The sequence below is a fragment of the Myxocyprinus asiaticus genome, chromosome 27 (genome assembly GCF_019703515.2).
Source record: "Myxocyprinus asiaticus isolate MX2 ecotype Aquarium Trade chromosome 27, UBuf_Myxa_2, whole genome shotgun sequence".
Classification (NCBI taxonomy): Eukaryota; Metazoa; Chordata; class Actinopteri; order Cypriniformes; family Catostomidae; genus Myxocyprinus; species Myxocyprinus asiaticus.
Window position 1 is genome coordinate 26,410,302 of NC_059370.1, and position 20,184 is coordinate 26,430,485.

General features: G+C 37.1%; 1 protein-coding gene across 3 annotated transcripts in view; it reads left to right on the plus strand.

Annotated features, from left to right (window-relative positions):
• The first annotated feature begins 1,403 nt into the window (after positions 1-1,403).
• LOC127418220 (actin filament-associated protein 1-like 1) overlaps positions 1,404-20,184 on the plus strand; it is a 51,441-nt gene continuing 32,660 nt past the window's right edge. For 2 of the 3 annotated variants that reach the window (XM_051658677.1, XM_051658678.1), the window contains exon 1: positions 19,371-19,513. In XM_051658677.1, coding sequence (XP_051514637.1) covers positions 19,477-19,513 — 37 coding nt within the window. In that variant the 5' untranslated portion in view covers positions 19,371-19,476. Of the gene's footprint in view, positions 1,530-19,370; positions 19,514-20,184 lie in introns of those variants that run through there. The other variant, XM_051658679.1, reaches the window with a different exon arrangement.

Here is a 20,184-nt window from a genome sequence, read left to right on the forward strand (position 1 = left end):
TTTGTTTTTGTCCCATTTACAGAGCCAGGGCTGTGTACAAATACTAGATTTTTGTTCAGCCCACCCACAGAACAGACAGCTAGCAGACTGTGAGGAGATATTTGCAGAATTTGACAAAAAGTGTATTGGATTAGAATTACTGAGTGCACCTTTAAAAACGTAATTCTAAATATAAACATATTTCCTAAATACGAATACAATTAAAGCCCATGTCGTTCGTTTGTTCATTCATTCATTCATTCATAAGGAATGTGCTTGCATGCGATTGCCAATTCTTGAAAAAAGCGAGTGCAGCCATGCATGTACTAGTCTCCCGGTTTCTTCCATATACAGTAGGCTATGTATTCAAGTTAACAGCTCTTCATGAGTGATTAATTTGTAAAAATCAATAATAGATTCATTCATTGACCAAGTTTTCTTTAAATGCACGCCGTTGGACTACAGTCTGTATCTGCTCGCTCTATTGATTACGCTGCATTATAGTAATTTAGTCAAATCATACATTTTCATTTATGCACTCAACAATAACAGACAAGATGCTGATGAACTGATGAAAATGATTATGCCATTCTTGAGATTGTTGCGGTGATTTCACTCGTCTGTATTCTATATTGATTTATAGGCAATTGTAGGCTTTATTCTATATTGAATATATTAATTATATTAATTAAATGATAAACGATTGAATATCTCTCCTCCTCTTCGCTTCAAAAATGTGTGCTATAGCCTACTTATAAACTCTGTTATTTCAGCGGTCTAATTAATTTATAGTCCGTTACAGCGGAAAATAAGTAATTTACATAGGCATATACTGTATAATCTATTGTTAATAGGCTACTGAATGACCAATGGCATGGAGCACGAAAAAACAAACAAACAAAAAAACACATAGGCCTATGCACGGGACATTCTAAAATGCTTAAAGTGAAAAACACTTGACGTGGCTTAATGTACTAAAACAGTGATATTTGAAGACCAAATTCAGTATGCACCTTATTGATTATGCATAATATATACAGAGAAGCAGATGAGCCCAGAATCTGAACGTATGCGCAAAGTTGCACGTTAAGCATTTTAGAATGTCCCGTATGCATGCTTTTCAGTTGGCATTTGTGTAAGAACATTTTCACATCAGTTTCAAACTTTATAAATCCCAATTTGTTCCTCACTTTAAATATTGGATAAATAATATAACATTCAAGTAGGCACTATAATCAAATTGCCTGGCTCAACTATTCAAACACCAACGACGACCACATTTCCTACCATGTATGTCTGAGAAAGATGAAGAAGCCAATGAGAGCACGTTATGGGCGGAGCGACACGTGTAGCTCCGCCCCATATGTAGCCCCGCCTCGTTCTGCGGGCTGCAGCCAGGTCCATCTCCTTCATTCAGAAACTCTCAATGCAGAAAGTGCTTGTCACGTAAGTACACACAAATCGATGGGTGCACGAAGTGCAATGTGCACTTCCAACAGGTCAAGGATTTCCCTTTGATTCTTCTGATATGGAAATAAACAACATCAATTGTGAGTAAAACTGACATAATTTAACTAAAAGTTGCATGATAAATTAAAACATTGTATTAAAAATACATGCAAACTCGAAAGTATTTTAATATCAAAATATATTACCTGAACTAATCCGACGTATTGACAATAGATTCCATTTGCATTGCAGTTAGTTTTGGATTAAATATGTTCTGGCTTTGGTGGCATGTCGAATGCACTGACGAGATTGCTCGTGCACTCAACAGGGTGTTTCTTCAACTTGGGGCATTTTTATGACTTGCAAACTTTTCATCAGGCCTTTATCGTTTCTGTTTGGTACTTTTCAAATGCCTTTAATCTATAGATTCCATTCGTCCCAGACTTTAAATAACCTCCTTGATAGCACAGGTACATCACTCAGACGTCTATTTATTTGATGTGTGTGTGTGTGTTTACATCTGGAAGATATATATATATATATATATATATATATATATATATATATATATATATATATATATATATATATTGTTAGCTCATCTGCAATGATTCTGAAAGACGTATGTATTTGAAACGTTTTTGACATAGATTGTATGCAAATCTGCTCGTTTTAAGTTGTTTACCATAATTTTTTATTATATATATATATATATATATATATATATATATATATATATATATATAAGAATGTCTAACAGTTATGGCGAAATTTCCACCACACCATAAAATTATTTATTTATTTATTTATTTGTTTATTTTAAGATAGTGTATAGTACTTGTTAAAGGTGCAGTCAGTAATTTGTTTCCCCATTAAAAAAAGTTACTCTTTAAGAAATGAATTGCAATTTTGAAACATATGTATAAAATCATTACCACTCACATGAGATGAGGACTCTTACCTTATAAAAGCTGTTTTATTCTACATGGGGCAGGATAGAAGGGAGTTGCCATTTAGAATAGCATGACCAGCAGAAAACTACTCGCTTAATCTCAGTAGCCTCTTTCTATTTACTTTCACTCTTGGATTAAGTCAATCATGGCTGATTGTGAATAGTGAATTTCTACAGTGGCATCTGTAACTGAAAACTATTTTCTTTTGAATGATGCTGCATCCATGCCACTAAGTGTCAATGTAAGTCAAAGATGACATTTTACTGAGTGCACCTTTAACCAAGTGGACAAAAGTGTCAATGAAGAGCATGCTTGAGATGAAGTAATTAGACATAATGTTTGAATGAAACAGAAAAATCCAGGCAAATATCAACTGTAAACAGACAGTTTTTATTAAGCGTCATTTCCACTTAAGCTGAAATTTTGCCAAATGATGCAAAAATGTCATTTAATTGTGTATTTAGGATCGACTACATAAAATGTATCTGAATAAAATAAGCCTTAGTAAGACAAAGGATTCTACCATTATTTAAAAAACGTAAAAAATATAATCCATCCAACACATTTCCATACACCACAGAATTCTGTTAAACACAATACAGAATTTGAGATATCATGGAAATGACACTGTGGTGGGAATTTTCTTGACTTTCATCAAATGAGAAAAATTACTTGCATACACTGTGCCTGAAATTGAAGAAAAACCCTACAATGTTTTGAGAGTGCAAATAAACATTTCAGCACAGCTTTTTCAAGAATGTTTAGAGAGAAACTGCATCAAACATGTCCCTCTTTACATATCAGCTCCCGCTGCTGTCTTATCTTTTTCCCAGAGAGATCTGCTCTACATAATCAAACCCTGAGTCTGAACAGCTGTTCTGTCTCTCATGTAAAGTTTCTGATCATTATGTTCCACCGGGATTTATTATTTTCAGCTTAATGTTGATCTATTTGATGCAGACCCTCAACTTCAAAAGTTCACCACAAATTACACACCTGGAAAATAAGCCTGCTGTGTGTGGCATAGTGATTCAGAGGCTTGCAGCAAGGTTTAGTTTGCAATTTCTCTTGAATCTGGGCTCTCGGATCCCACTCGCTCTTCTGCCTCTTTGTTTACAATAAGTGAAGTCTGTCTTTATAAGGAGCTGAGTTCTAACAGGACCCCTATGACGAGGCAGAAATAGTCCTCTTGCTCCTGGAAGTCCTACTGTTTGGGTAGGTGCTGATTTGGCATGGTGCACACAGTGTAAAAATATGAGCATTGCTTTTCGCTTGTAGCATTGTCTCTTGTATTTTCTGTTCCTTCACTGAGACAATGAGGTGAATCCTGCTGGGTCACTCTCAGAACAAACCAGCTGCTTCTGGTCAGGCAGTGGCTTGGAGACAAAGATTGCTGTACATGTGTTTGTACAGTTCCTCCCCTAACAGTGTTCCCACTTAAGTTAAAACCCCAGTCATCCTCCTATAAAAGAATGAGTTTACACAACAGATCAAAGATAAAAGAAAAGATTAGTAGGTCCTCTGGTAAAATCAGTGCCTAGTCTAAACCCAAAGTTATTGATTCCAAAAAAGGTAAAACGCAGATGGGTTTCTTTGTAAAAACATCATAAGTTACTGCTTTGGTGTATAGAAGAGTTAACAATGCTGGAAGATGCTGTGGTTCCATTCTTTGTGTTCCATTTACTAGGTAAACACATGCAAGTAATTACAGAGCAGAGCACCTCAGTTTACACCTAAACGACAGATGGTAGCACTCCTCTCTTCCACTTTCTCCTGAAATATCCAGTCGATCACTAAAACTGCACTATTTTGTTTCAAAATCCTTTCATTAGGTTTCCACAGGTGCATTTCAGAACCACCTGCCTCATCTGTTTACAGAAGGCGAAGGCTGTGTCATCCAGTTAGAAACAGCAAACAATTCTTTCTCTCCCGCTCTGGAACTCAGCCTGGCAGATTCATCATCTCTCAGAATGCGAGTCTGTTTACAGAAACACAAGGAACAGCGAAAAAAAAAAAAAGACATCCAGCAGACATCCCTTTCAGAGCAAGCATGTTGTTTCTGCCTTTATTTATAACCCATCTTTCTGTAGAATGTCTGCTTGGTGTATGGGAATGTGAAGACCTTCATGTTGTTGTTTCAATCAGATGCTAGATTCAATTGGATATAGTGGTTATGGTTTTCAGATTAATTTTTCATATTCTCAGGGCACAACTTTTGAGTTTGAAAGAATGTATAGCGACATCTTGAAAGCTCCCAGATTGCAGGTATTGACAATGTGGACAGTTTAGTTAACTTATTAGATTGGGGACATATTTGGCTGGTTAAGTAATTTGCTTTAATGTGAATCATTAAACTTTGGAAGGTTCTGAGAGTAGACAGTGTGTGAACAGAGAATCAGATGTTTCAAGCCAGAGAATCAGGTAGGCGTGAAGGGTATAATACCTCTCCCAATTGACTTATTCAGTGTGTGGGATTGTCTCTATATTTGCAAGACCGCATTGAATCATGATTATTGTTTCCCTCCGACTGTGAACATGTGGAAGAGCTTAGGAGTGTCAAGAACAAAGATCATTTGTCTTGTAAATCTTATCATACCACATGAATCAAACATGCATTTAGACTACCAGTCTCCACAGTTTTTAAGATCGGCAAAATGTATAGCAACAGTGTTTTCTTGTTCAGGTAGAATCTACAAGCCTGGTCTGGCCTTGATTGTTGTATTTATGTCACGGTTACAAATCAGCACAAAGCAACAGATTCCCTCAGGCTTACGGGATTCCATGTTTGTGTTAATACATGGATGGGGTTAGTAGGATTTAGTGCAATTATACAAGCGTCTGTCAGCCGTCAACTTCAACCTGAGCACTGAAAGTGAAAGGGCACTCACAGCATGCATTGTTTTGTGATTAAAGAGTGACTTGACTTAGAAAAATCTTTGACCGTTTTACGTGTCTGACCACCCATTCATTCTTTTTGAGCATCATCTGCTTTCCTGTCCATGACAAGTCAACCAGCTGAAATGGACTAGACAATAAACACCCACTAGAATGTCATGCATGATAATGGAAGCATTTAACAAGGTCTGTGACAGTACTTAAGACATTTAACAAGTCTCCAGTGAGTTATAGTGGAGGATGCACTCACTGATTTCCACTGTGAAGTTGTGGTTTTCTAAGGTTGCAATGGTAAAACCCTTAGACACACAGCTCTAGAAAAACATTCTGCCCAACACATGATGATGAGCTTCATCTGGCATTAAACAGCTGTGCAGTGTGGAGTGTGCCTAACCAGTACAGTGGTTAAAACCTGAATTGGTAACAAAAAGGTTGCAGATTTGAACCTACAAGGCGCAATACGTGTGAAAGTAATAGAAAGTAATCTGTGCGCTTGAGCAAGGCATAGTTCACCTAAAAATAATTATCTCATAATTTACTCACCCTCGTGCCTTCTCAAACTCGTGTGACTTTCTTTCTTCGGTGGGACACAAATGAAGATTTTTGATGGACATATAATGTGTTTCTATCCACACAATGCAAGTCAATGAGGTCCAACACATTTCCAAGTTCCAAAAAGTACATACAGGTAGCATACAAGTAATACATACAACTGGAGATTTATAGTAAAAGTAAAATTTTGGTCTTTTTCTCACCCAAAATCAATCGTATCGCTTCAGAAGACGTTATGGAATGTTAAACCACTTGAGTCGTATGGATTACCTTAATGCTGTCTCTATGTCCTTTTTGGAGCTTCAAAGTGTTGGAACCTATTGACTTGCATTGGTCATTCTACAAAACACCTCCTTTTTGTGTTCCATGTTAGAGAGAAAATCATCTGGGCTTCAAACGACATGATGGTGAGTAAATGATGACAGAATTTTCATTCATTAGTGAACTATCCCTTTAAAACTTTTGCAATATACAGAGAAAATAGGCTATGCATTCTGAATTCTGTCTACACTGTAATCTTCATACAGGTGCAGGTGGTATTGGAGTGACAAGCTTGATTTACAGTATCTACCTGGTTTAAAGAGTACGACTGTGCATCAAAGTTAGACAGTAGACCTACAAAACCTGATTTCAGTGCATGTATCTGAAGCTAAATCTTGCTGACTGTGTTAAAGTAAGTTTTATCTGCTTTTTAATCGATTTGCACAACTCCAGGCATATTGCTAACTAGGGAATTCACATGACACTCATGGTGTCAGAGCTCCACCCAAGCGTCTCAGCTCTGTGTGTGCTTGTTGATATATAGGGAGAGGTCAGGGGTCAGGGCTTGGCCCTAAGTCTTGGAAGACTTTCCTTTTCCCTTATTTTTTGCATACCCAGACAGACACACACACAATTAATATCCTCTCCATGAGTATTTCCAGACAAACTGTCCAGTCTTTCAACTGCCACAATGGTGCAGAGGCCTGCACAGTCTTAATAGTGTCAGCGAAACACTGCAGCTCTTTACTGTGGAAAAAAAATGAGGGCTGAAGGAAGACATAGTTGCAGAGTGAAATCATGGGGTTTTTTTGGGTGATAAGCAATATGAATTAGGCTGGCAAGACTCAAGGCATTCTTTGTCTCGGAGATGGGTTGACTCACCCTCTTCGTGCCATATTGGTTGGGGGTTGGTGTCCAGGTTGTTTCTGGAGCAACGACCAGAGTCAGCGGCTCTCATTTCCACATTCATTTGTCCCGTCTCCACTCTTGACCCCCACAGCTCACCCCACTGCTCTGGGGACAGTGTGCTTTACTGTACTGGTGTGAGTTCCACCACCTGCCTAACCCATTTACCCACTTCTTCCACTCACTGTTTGTGTCAGGTCTCCATGGCTCAAATGACCGCAGATGGGCAGTTGGGGGATTTCTCTCTGTTCTTTTTCTTTGACTGATGTTATACAGAAGCACAGGCCATAATAAAGTGTGATTAGAAACTCTGACCACAGTTGTGACCAGCTTTCAGACCTCGGCTACCGGTGGGGACAATGTAACTTATTTGGAAACTGAGTGGCTTTGGGACTATTCCCTTCACTGTTAAATTCTACACTCTGCACTCTCCTCTCACATCATGTCCTTGAACAGATCTTGAAGGCACCTCATCTGCTCGTGTTTCTGCCCTTGCAGTGAGCAAGCCAGAGAGTAGATAGTGGTGAGTGATTTGATATCAGTGTCTACTTGAGTAACCTCTGCAGTGCCGGGTCAAGAGAGCCTTATACAGTTTAAAGGACAACATGAAATCAAAACTGACCATATTTACTGTCTTCAAGCAATAGTTTACCCAAGAATTAAAATTCTGTCATCATTTTATCACCCTCATGTCATTATAAGCCCATATGACTTTTTTCTTTTTCTGTGGAACACAAATGAATGTATTTTAAAGAATGTTGCAAAGAATGTTTCCAAACAATATCAGTTAATAGTAACTCACTTTAAAGCTTTAAAAAAGCACCCAAAAGTATCATAAATGTGACCATGTGACTTGTGCGTCATATTCAAAGTATTCTTAAGGCATACAATCACTTTGAATGATAAACAGACTAAAATTTAAGTTGTTATTCACTCTCAAATCAAATTGATAAATTTATTGATCAATGATTTGAATAATGACTTAAATTTTGGTCTGTTTATTACACAACGTAATTGTATGGCATCAGAAGTAGGGGTGGGAAAAAATTCTGTTACAAATCGTGATTGTTGAGACCAATTATTTTTAAATTGTCTCCCTCATGAAAAAACTATTTTTAATTTAATATAAAAAATATAAACATTTAGCTTAATATACAAATACAATGATAGATATAGGAAGCTATATTTGTGCCGAGTTCCACACGAACAGGCTTTCTTCCTCTTTTTAATTCTTTACGTTTAGTCCTGGAATGCACTGCTAATTCAGTCATCAAAGCGCCGCTTGTTCACTGTATGACCTCAAATCCTCAGCTGTGATCAATGTTTCTGTTATTATGCATAATCCACAGGTTTATTTGTTAGGTATTTTGGAGAATATTGTTCAGGAGTCATTCTGCAGATTCTATATTACACCTGCCTAAATAAATAGTTGCAGTCAAAAAAGGCTTATCAGACTTTTGGATGCCGTGAACCACATGTTGTGCTCCCACAATATTTATAATCTAACAGCTATGTGCTTTTGAATGCAGAGCCGGAATTGCTCTGTGACTCCAAGCGTTCTGGTTTCATCTATTCTTATTGTGCGTCCGGGATGGGCATGAGTGGTTTTGTGCCGCTCCGTATTGATGTCTTTCTTGGTTATACTTGTTTAAACTTTGTTAAATTTTGTTTTGTTTAGAAAAAATGGGTTAACTGCTAAATATATCAAATCTCAACATGATAAAAAAAAAAAAAAAAGAAAAAACGCAATATCGAATCGAATCAGCATCTAAGTATCATTGTAATATTGAATCGGAAGGTCTCTGGCAATTCCCATCCATAGTCATGGGGCTTGAAAAATAGTGCACAAGTTGTATCAACTTCTTGTACTGTGGTTTAATGGTGTTTTTTGCTATTTTTTTTTTTTTTTCATTTTTTTTAATTGTTAGTTATTTTTGTCCTTTATGGAGCTTGACAGCTCTGAGTCACTATACACTTTCATTATGACAAAAAGTGTTAAGACGTGTGTAGATTTGAAAAAAGTTATTTTTTTCTATTGAAGCAAGTTGCACATGTTTGGAACAAAATGAACGTGAGTAAATCACAGAATTAAAATTTTTGGGTGAACTATTCTTTAAAGGGGTCATGACTAGTGGTCGACCAATAAATCGGGCGATATTCAGAATTTTTTAATTAACGCAAATTTTCCCATTTTGCCAATTAGTTTAAGGCCATGAGGGTGAAGAGAATTGCCTACTTGCATGTTAAGGAGCGTTTGAGACATGCAAACGACCAATCACAGTTTGTTTTGTTGTTATGTGCCATCGTGTTACTACAATAATAGACCGGTGTGCAAAACAATCTCATTTAAACGGTCCACATATCAGAGCCACGACACTCTCTCCTCAACATTTCCCTGTATCTGTTAAGTCTTGTCTAATGATAAACAGGCAAATATCAATAAATTTTCTATCATATACCATCTGCAGATATGCGGATATCTCATTTAAACAGACGTAATTCACAATCTCACGAAAATCCATCGTTTTCTTTCTGTCGAGCGCTCATCTAATATCTTCCTCTGAAGCGCATATTCCATCAGCCAGAATCAAAACTTCAGGATAAGGATCAAATGTTCCTCTAATAATTCACAAATCATGATGGTCAGTCCATGATAATCCAAGCAGGCGACCCACACTATTTAAACTCTCAGTAGATTTCTGCTGCTCGCGCCGGATCCACACGAGCGTGTGAATGCAACTTCAAAGTAAAAGCGCTTCACATACACTATAAGTAAATGCCATATTCACTGTGTACTGTGTGTACAATTTGTTTGATTTGGTTTTTTATGAGAAAATGCAACTGCTAATGTGCAAATGCCATCCATTGCTGCTGGACTATAGTGTGTACCGTAATTTCCTTCTTTATAATACAGTATATTAACAATTTCTTCATGCAGAAACAAATTACAAAAATGTTATGACTAAACAGAAATCAGAAGAAACTGCTATCTACCATTTAAAATGCAATCTTATTTTTTAAAATATAAGTTGTATAAGTTTTGTGTGAAATTGAGTAAATATAGTGCTACATAAGATTTATATATATTTTTTTTAGCAATTTTATTTTTATATTATTTACTGTATTAAAGTGTGTGATATATCAGCATTGTATCCGCCTATCGGCCACCCTGCTCTCTGGATATCGGCATCGGCCGTTAAAAAATCCCATATCGGTCGACCACTAGTCATAACATATTCTTTATACATGTGTGTGTTTGTGTATATATATATATATATATATATATATATATATATATATATGTTTTTTTTTTTATTTTTTATTTTTTTTATTTTTTTTTATTATCTTCCCTGAGGTCCGCTTATAATGTTAGTAAAGTATTTTTTATTTTTTTTTGCACCAAGACATAGTGTATATATATATATATATATATATATATATACACTAAATTATTATTTTATTTATTTATTTTTTTTTAATTAATAAATCATTTTCCACCCTTTCTCTGGCCCTGTCTGAAATGCTTAGTTTTAAGCTCTCTGGCCCTTTAAGACTTCAATGTAAACAACCACTGTCATGATTGACTAACATTGTGCACCCCCTCCAATACAGCCATATTTGAAATGCAATCCGAAAAAAACTGAACAAACTCCACAAGACTACCACATTTATAAAACAAAATTTCAGGATTAACATGCAGTATAACCCACATCCAACACATTTCATCTGATTTAAACTGTGCATCAAACAGTCATGAAATATGGAATATTCATGAACGAAATTGTTTACCTATGGTTTTGCAGTCCAGTAGTGTTTTAACTGCTCCATCCTTTAATAACCTTAAATATCCTTTGCCAAGCTTAAATCATATTGTGACTGGTTACCAAGCAATCCACACTGATATGAGTCCAAAAACACATACAATCCATGCTGAAATGTTCTGAATACGTAAACATAATACAGTCCATGGTGATGTTGGGTGCTTCAACAGGCCAAAGCAGAGACTCTGGTCTTCACATCTCACATCCTCCGTGTTTGTTTACACACAGAATGGCATGTTTCTCCCAGTCAGTGGTAGCAGCAGAATAAGTGTTTTTAAAAGTTGCACTTGTACTGCCCACATCACTGGAAATGCATCAAAACGATCATGTGATCATTAGATGGGTGCAAAAATGGTCCAGGACGCCTTTAAAACAGCATGAAATAGTGCAGCTGAATGAAACAGAATGGACATCTAATTTTTAGAGTTATAACTTGTCATTGCATTTTTTAAATGAGATGCGATATGCATGATAATGGTCAAAGCCGTTCGTCTAGTGCATGTTCATGTAGATCATGTAGATGCACATCAACAGGTTAATACAGTTTCCTAATATTATGCATGATTCATCTGGGAATGTTACTCAGAAGAGAAAAAATTTTGGTCTTTTGTAATCTTGCACCAAAATATGATAACTAGCTCCTCCCCTAAATCAGCTTTTCTATGTGGCTGACATCACCAAGCCCTAGTATTTTTCAGCTCCTCTGCAGCAACCACCTGGCTCATGGTTCATGCAGATTCATGTTGACTCTAAGTGGGTCACATTCTACACCTTTGTAGTGTTAAAATTTTTTATGAGTCCACAGTGTCAAATGGAATTGCTCTAACAGTTGTAATTTACTTTGACATGTAAGAGATTTGTGTAGTGAACGTTAGAAAATATGTCTACTTAGTGTAGTGTTTCAAACACTATTGCTGCAACAAGCTAAAAATCCTATTTTCTGTGATATACACTGGCGGCCAAATGTTTGGAATAATGTACAGATTTTGCTGTTTCGGAAGGAAATTGGTACTTTAATTCACCAAAATGTTATTCAACTGATTACAAAGTATAGTCACAACATTACTGGTGTAAATCAATTCTAGACAGGCCCAGTTTCCAGCAGCCATCACTCCAACACCTTATCCTTGAGTAATCATGCTAAATTGCTAATTTGGTACTAGAAAATCACTTGCCATTGTATCATACACAGTTAAAAGCTATTTGGTTCGTTAAATGAAGCTTAACATTGTCTTTGTGTTTGTTTTTGAGTTGCCACAGTATGCAATTAACTGGCATGTCTTAAAGTCAATATTTGGTCAGAAATAGCAAAAAAGAAACCGCTTTTTCTAGAAACTTGTCAGTCAGTCATTGTTTTGAGGAATGAAGGCTATACAATGCTTGAAATTGCCAAAAAACTGAAGATTTCACTACAGTCTTCAAAGACAAAGGACAACTGGCTCTAACAAGGACAGAAAGAGATGTGGAAGGCCAGATGTACAACTAAAAAAGAGGATAAGTACATCAGAGTCTCTAGTTTGAGAAATAGATGCCTCACATGTCCTCAGCTGACAGCTTCATTGAATTCTACCCACTAAACACCAGTTTCATGTACAACAGTAAAGAGAAGACTCAGGGGTGCAGGCCTTATGGGATGAATTGCAAAGAAAAAGCCACTTTTGAAAAATAAAAATAAAAGGTTAGTGTGGGCAAAGAAATACAGATATTGGACAACAAATTGGAAAAGAGTGTTATGGATCTTAACCCATTGAGCTTTTGTGGGATCAGCTAGAATGTAAGGTGCGTGAGAAGTGCCCGACAAGACTCTACGAAAAGCGTGGGGTATCTGGACAAACTGACAGCTAGAATGACAAGGATCTGCAAAGCTGTCATTGCTGCACGTGGATGATTTTTTTGATGGGAACTCTTTGAAGTAGTTTAAGAAATTATTTTCTTAAGAATTAAGATTTTTTTTTTTCAAATTGTAATAGTAATTTTTCACATTATTAATGCCCTGACTATACATTGTGATCAGTTGAATGCCACTTGGTGAATAAATGTACCAATTACTTTCCATAAGAGCAAAATCTGTACATTATTCCAAACTTTTGGCCGCCAGTGTACATAGCTTTTAAATGAGGACCTCTCATGTGTTTACAGTACAAAACAACAGTAGCCTGCACTGAGGACCCCAAGGCCACAAGGTTTATAAAGAGAAGTGAAGGGGAGTGTTAACATAGAAGCTTCCTGCTCCCTGCCGAGCCAAAATCTTGCCTTCAAAGCTAGTTAATGCTTAAACAGGTGAGTGGGAGTCACAGGGACCATAACTCTGCTGCTGCGTGAAGATACACAGAGCACTGTGACCTGTCATAATGGCCAACTCTCCCCTGCTTCCCTCGAGCAGCAGCCAATCACTGGAGCAGGGGTCATTAACCACAGCAGTTACCCCCACACAGCACTGCGGCATTAAAGATGGGCTCTAGTATTTTGTCTCTGTATTTATTTTACTTAGTGGCCTTGATAAGTGTTTTGCAGGTTCTGAAGTGTGCAAGATTGTTTTTCTTGAAGCTGTTTATTTATATTTGAACTTGCTTGTGTCTAAATGGGTAGTAAAGGGTGTCAGACATTAATATCTTGAAATGTTATTGCATTTGGACACAGCTGGTCTATGAACAAAAACAGAAGTGTTCAGATTTCAACTAGAGAATAGAAATATGGATTGGTGAATGCTTTCAAAACAAGAGATGGTGCAGTGCAGCTTTTCACTTAGTCTCTTCCTGCAAATGGCAATCTACAGCTTTATGACTGTGTGTGTGCTGCTCATTTTATGATAACCTAAAGCATGATCTCGTCTATCATAAACCAGCGTGAGTGACATGTAATTTCCCTTTTACCACACAAATGTGCACAGGCTTTAATACTGTATATGACTCAGATCTCAGAGAGAGAATTATAGGCTAAGCTTTTCCACATTTTCACCTGCTACCTCTCTGCAGTCTGTGAATGTTTGTTTTTGTTTCTAGTTTATGGCGCAACGAAATGGAGAGGTATAGGATTTTCTTATTTTTAATTTGTTTAGTTTTATATGGTAGAGATATTTCTTACAGATTGCAAATAGGTGGTTAAAGTAACCATGAAACGACACTTGCAACCCATTTTGCACCCTGTGAAACAGGATCTACATTGAGGAAATGTGTAGGGTGGAATTTGATTTTATCCATCGGGAATTGACTGGATTGTAAAAAAAAAAGTTGGCATTCCAAGTAAAGAACTAATGTCATTTCTTTGGAATAATGTGCACAGGTGAATTGTTCACTATAAGACCAGAAATGTGTTAGGAATGGGTGACAATGGCCGACTAGTCAGACAAACAACTGGTCAATTAGCGAGGTCGACTAGGTTTTTTATTATTATTATTTTTTTATATATAGTTATTACATTTTTAGTGCTGGTGTTTTAATTAGTGTGCTGATTTTTGAACGTCCCATCATGAGCGATGCTTTTTAAATAAAAAAAGTCAAACTTTTCAAATCGCATCTCAAGTCCTCTGTGTTCTGTTCAATTCCATTGCACTTTGTCTAGCTGTTTTTTAACACACAAATGCAACTTATGTTAACACCTCCAAAACGCCTCAAATCAGGGTCAGGTGAACCTAAAACCAGTCTAAATATACAGGACATCCTTAAAGGGATAGTTCACCCAAAAATGAAAATTCTCTCATCATTTACTGACCCTCATGACATCCCAGCTGTGTATGACTTTCTTTCTTCTGCTGAACACAAACGAAGATTTTTAGAAGAATATTTCAGATCTGTTGGTCCTCACAAAGCAAGTGAATGGTGACTAGAACATAAAAGTAATCCACATGACTCCAGTGGTTTAATCCATGTCTTCAGAAGCGATATGATAGGTGTGGTTGAGAAACAGTTCAATATTTACGTTTTTTTTTTTTTTTTTTTTTTTTTACAATCAATCTCCACCTTTGACCAGCCCCAACCAGTAGGTGGCTAAATGTGAAAGTGAAAGTCACTTCCACACTAGAATGTGAAAGTGGAAGTGTAGATTTACAGTTAAAAAGGACTAAAATATTGATCTATTTCACACCCACACCAATCATACCATTTCTTAAGACATTGATTTAACCACTGGAGTCTTATGGATTAATTTTATACTGCCTTTTGGACCTTCAAAGTTCTGGTCACTATTCACTTGCATTGTGAGGGTCAACAGAGGTGAAATACTCTTTTAAAAATCTTCGTTTGTGTTTTGCAGATGAAAGAATGTCACACATCTGGGATGGCACGAGGGTGAGTACTGTACTGTAAAAACTTGTAAAAGATTTTTGCATAGTCGAGCGACAGTCTTCATCTTTCTGTTCAAGTAGTCCTATACGTAACAGTGCGTAATCAGATACTTGAAGAAAGAATGTCCGATTAACGTGTATACATGCTGAACGAAGCCAAGCTATAATTGCATTATCTAGGTCTGTTAGTCCAACTTCGCAAAAATCGGACTGGTGCAATTTCACTAGGACTAAAGCGTTTTCATGAGACGATTTTAAAGACTAATTATTATTTTAGTCCGACTGAAATCAAAATGTTAAAGTGCATGTAAACGTACTGACTGTGCCTGTTTGTGGATAAAAAATGCAAATAGTGATGAGGTAAATCTTGTCTCACCATATGATTTAATGACACATTGTATTATTTTGTATGCTGTTAGGTCAATCAGTGGTCTAATTGAAATCAGCTTCCAACCGCCTCCCCGTAATGCTTTTCCCCAGCATGGCCCTTGCAGCACTCTGACATATATGGGTGTGTTGTCTGGTTCTGATGACTTGTTTTCTTTTGACTGAATATGTTCTTTTGCACTTCAGTATGTGTTGACAGATGTGTATATGACTGTAACATTTTACTAGTACTGTCAATGTAGTTCAGAGGTGCTGTAATTTGTGGCATACGCTCAAGTATGTGCTTCCCACCACGGCATTCCATCGGAGTAGAGGCTTCTCGTGCAAACATCAATATTCCAAGGTGTCCAAACAAATGAGGTTTTGTGTTTGTTATCTCTCAGTGTGGGAATTCTAGTGTGACATCATCAGTATATGTATGCATGAACTCCTGTGGAGTTTTGTACTGATGATCTGTGTATGCCTGGAATTCTGAGGGAGATTTTCTTGGCTAAATGTGGTTAGAAGAGAATTGCTACATTTCAGTTCCTCACCAAGTAGCCACCAAGAACCATCACTCCATCCAAGCACCCTGATGTTAGTATCAGTCCAGTCAGATTAAGATGAGATTCTTCACACTTTCACCTTAATGAGTCACAATGTTCTTCACTTACTGCACAAAATCATTATCAGTATTTTTGTCTTGTTTTCCAGTAACATATCTAAACATCTTTGAAAAAGATCAATTTACTTAAGAAGCAAAATTGCATAGGATATTCATGCATGTTTTCAGAGTGTGTCCTACAGATGCCAATGCCTAACTGGCATGTTATGAACGTAAGAATTGACAGATATGGTTTAGATTTTAGACACCACAGTCCATATCCTTGTAGCATCTCTTCTGAGTCACTTGTTATGTCCATCACGCAGAGATACAAGTCAGATTGGTGGGGCAAAGCAAACATCCTGTAACAGTGCAAACATCTGTTGCACCATAGGACATCCATATTTGATGACAATTAGGTGGTTTATGTTGGAGGGGTCTTCCGTGCTATTGACTTTGGGAGTATTTTACCTCTCTTTCATCTCGCAAAACTGATGTGAGGCAAATAAATGTGGCAGGGGATTCCGAAATCCAAGCCCTTCTCATAGTGCTCACTTTAGTTCCAGCTTGGGTTATTTATTGTGGATGAATTGCAGCTGTTAGCTCTTGCAGTTTTGTTGTTGTATTCCTGCATGTGCTGTATGTGTTGGCTCATGTATTTACAACCAGCTTTGTGTTTTCAGTTCAACAGTAAGGACTCTGTGTGTATGTCTTCAAATGCATATCTGACAAGTTCAAATGTCAAAGTACTCCATCACTATATTCCGTCACTGTTGTCTCTTGGATCTCAGCCAGACGAGTGTCTATGGAGTTCAGTCAAGCCTATGTTGTCACAAGAGGTGAGCAATGATTGGATATACTCTGACGTGACAAATTTATCTGTTTAATTGTGAAATAGAACAAGCTGGCTTGCCAGAGAAACTAGATAATATGAACCGGTTAAAGACTTGCTTTTCACATCACTTAAAGGAATACTTCACACAAAATGAAAATTGTCTCATCATTTACTCACCCTCATGCCATCTCAGATGTGTATGACTTTCTTTCGTCTGCTGAACTCAAATTAAGATTTTTAGAAGAATTTTTCAGCTCTTTTGGTCCATACAATGCAAGTTAATGGGTGCCAAAATTTTGAAGCTCCAACAATCTCATCAGTCAGCATAAAAGTAATCCATAATACTCCAGCGGTTAAATCAATGTCTTCAGAAGCTATATTATAGGTGTAGGTGAAAAACAGATCAATATTTAAGTCCTTTTTTACTATAAATTCTCCTCCCTGCTCAGTCAATCTCCACTTTCACATTCTTCATGCATATCGCCGCCTCCTAGGCAGGGAGAAGAATTTCTAGAAAAAAGGACTTTAATTTATCTGTTTCTCACACACACCTATCATATCACTTCTGAGGATATGGATTAAAACACTGGAGTCATGGATTACTTTTATAATGCCTTTATGTGCTTTTTAGAGCGCCAACATTTTGGCACCCCATTCATTTGCATTGTATGGACCTACAGAGCAGAAATATTGTTCTAAAAATCATAATTTGTGTTCTGCAGACAAAAGAAAATCATAAACATCTGGGATGGCATGAGGTTGAGTAAATGATGAGAGATTTCATTTTTGGGTGAACTATCCCTTTAAAGTCACCTGATAATTGATGATTATTATAAAGTATTTATTTGTCATGCTTGCCTAAAAAGTTGGCACCTCAATGCTAGGGTGTTGTAGGTGGGTGCCGGGGCATTGCTATGTGGTTGCTAGGGGATTTTAAAGTGGTTGCTAGGGTGTTTCCTGGCCCACATCTAAAGAGCCCGCTCCCAAGTCTCTATGATATTCTTGTCTCTGGATATGGCTTGGGTAAACCAATGGCATTTTTTACCCATGTTATTGTACACCAGGCAACAATTGTAAGTCTTGTCATTTAGAAAAGTAATAGTGCACCTCTCCTCCAACCACACGATTTGAGGTACTGTATCATTCATGCCCATAGCACAAACGGTGCAGGACAAGTTACATGCCAAAGTTTATTAGGGTTAGGGGTTTGTGCAAATCACTATATCTAAGTATAAGCAATATAATATTGATGTTTGCCTTGACAAGCACCACTACGAATGTTTAAATGCTTAATAGAATTATTAGTTTAGAGAGCTGAATCAACAAAACAATTCAAATGAGCACACTTAAAGAAGAAAAGTTTAATAACTGTGGTTTGAATATACTGTCTGATCACTTAAAGCATAGATGAATGGCTTCTCTTGTCTCGACCGTGTCTTATCTCCAATGCCAGGCTGTCTAGCAACAGATCTGCAGAGTTTACCTACACAAACCTTCAGCATCTCACCTGTCTCTAAAACAAGAAGGAACATGCCCCCAGGAACAGTGTGAAAAGGACAGAAAAGTGTCCGCTTTCAGTGGCGAGGAGATGGAACTGCTGATACGAGTTCCTTATCTGCACAACAGTGTGTTTGTTTGATGAAACAAATGCGAGTGTGTGTGAGTGGGCTCTGAGATATTCAGCATGTCAGATCCTACAGAGTGGTCTTAAGTTTTGACTGTGGCTTTGAGAGTCGTCAGTGAGAACGTATGCTGATGTCTGTCTGTGTGCACAGGGTTGGGAGGGTTACTTTTGAAATGTATTCCACTACAGATTACAGAATACATGCTGTAAAATGTAATTTTGTAACATATTTTGTTAGATTACTCAAGGTCAGTAACATATTCTAAATACTTTGGATTACTTCTTCAGCACTGGTAGATTTTTTCACTTGTTTTGCTAATATAAACTCTGCCAGTACAGTAAGACAAAATACACATGTTAAAAATACATTCACTGAAAAACCTAAATATCTTATGCAGTGTTGTTTCTAAAACAAGATAAATCAAATTATTTTAAGGATTATACTTTTTGATATTTTTACAGGAAAACAATACAAAAATTATCATCAAGAATACGATTTTTGCCCTAATATCAAAGGTCTTACTAGAAAAAATTAATTATGATCCAACGTGAATTTTCTTTATAAAAAAAATATGATCGTGCCCAGTAACATGCTAAGGACTGTTGATCTCCATACTCCCTTCCCATTGGGGGAGTAATGTGTATTTACACAGGACCTGTCCCAAGTGCTAAAGAATCTCCCCGGATTAGATCAGGAATTGGAGCCCCCCCGTTACACCAACAGAGCAGAAAGGGAGGATAAATTCCCCTGTTATTCCTCACTCACCTCTAATCTGAGGCAGGAACTTGGGATAAAGAATGATAAATGTGAGGGAAATGCACCTCCACTGAGGCCATCACTGTGTGCTGTTGTGCCTTTTTCTCTGGATTGCTGGCTGGTTGTGATGTGTTTAGCATTTTCGAGGAGCAATTGCATGACTTTCTACGTTCAGTTTTCTCAGGATAGGAGATGGTGGGCCCAGCTGCCTCCTCAGCAGCTGTTTCTGGTAGGTGTTTTGTTACTCAGATCTTTCATGTTAGTCCTTACTCCTGGGAACTAGATAATTATATTATCGGATTGTTTGTGCATTAGTGCGAATGATTTATTTACTGGCTAAAGTGAAGTGTATTGATTAGTTTTAGTCTATTGCAAATGTGGTTGCTCGATTTGATTAAGTGTAATAACCCAGACTATTTGTTTGTTGAGTTTATTAGTGTCTTTGTGTGTCACTTTAGGAAATAAATTGATTTAGATGCACCAGAGTTATAAAGTTTGAGCCAAACAAGTTTTAACAGGTGTTGTTTTTGGCTATCTATAACAAATACACTTGTATAAAGAAGATTTCACCTAGGTGTTTAGTGCTTTCTTGGAGAGTGTCATGCTTTGCACTACAGAGTATACATTACTATCTCTGGTTGACAGTTTAAAGCTCCTTGGCTGCACTTTTAATGAGGTGAGGAATGTTTCCTTGCAATGCAGCAAAGTGTGAGGTGGTGAGTGCTAAAGCACTGGTGCAGTTCTGTGAAACCACCCCATTGTCCTCTAAAAACACAGCTTTCAACGCCAACTTCAAATTCCTCAGCATGGCTTTTAGATTATGTTAAAACAATATGTCCATCAGTAAAGCTCGTTCAAGTGAACCAGAAAGAAAATTAGATAATCAACTCTGATTTGCTT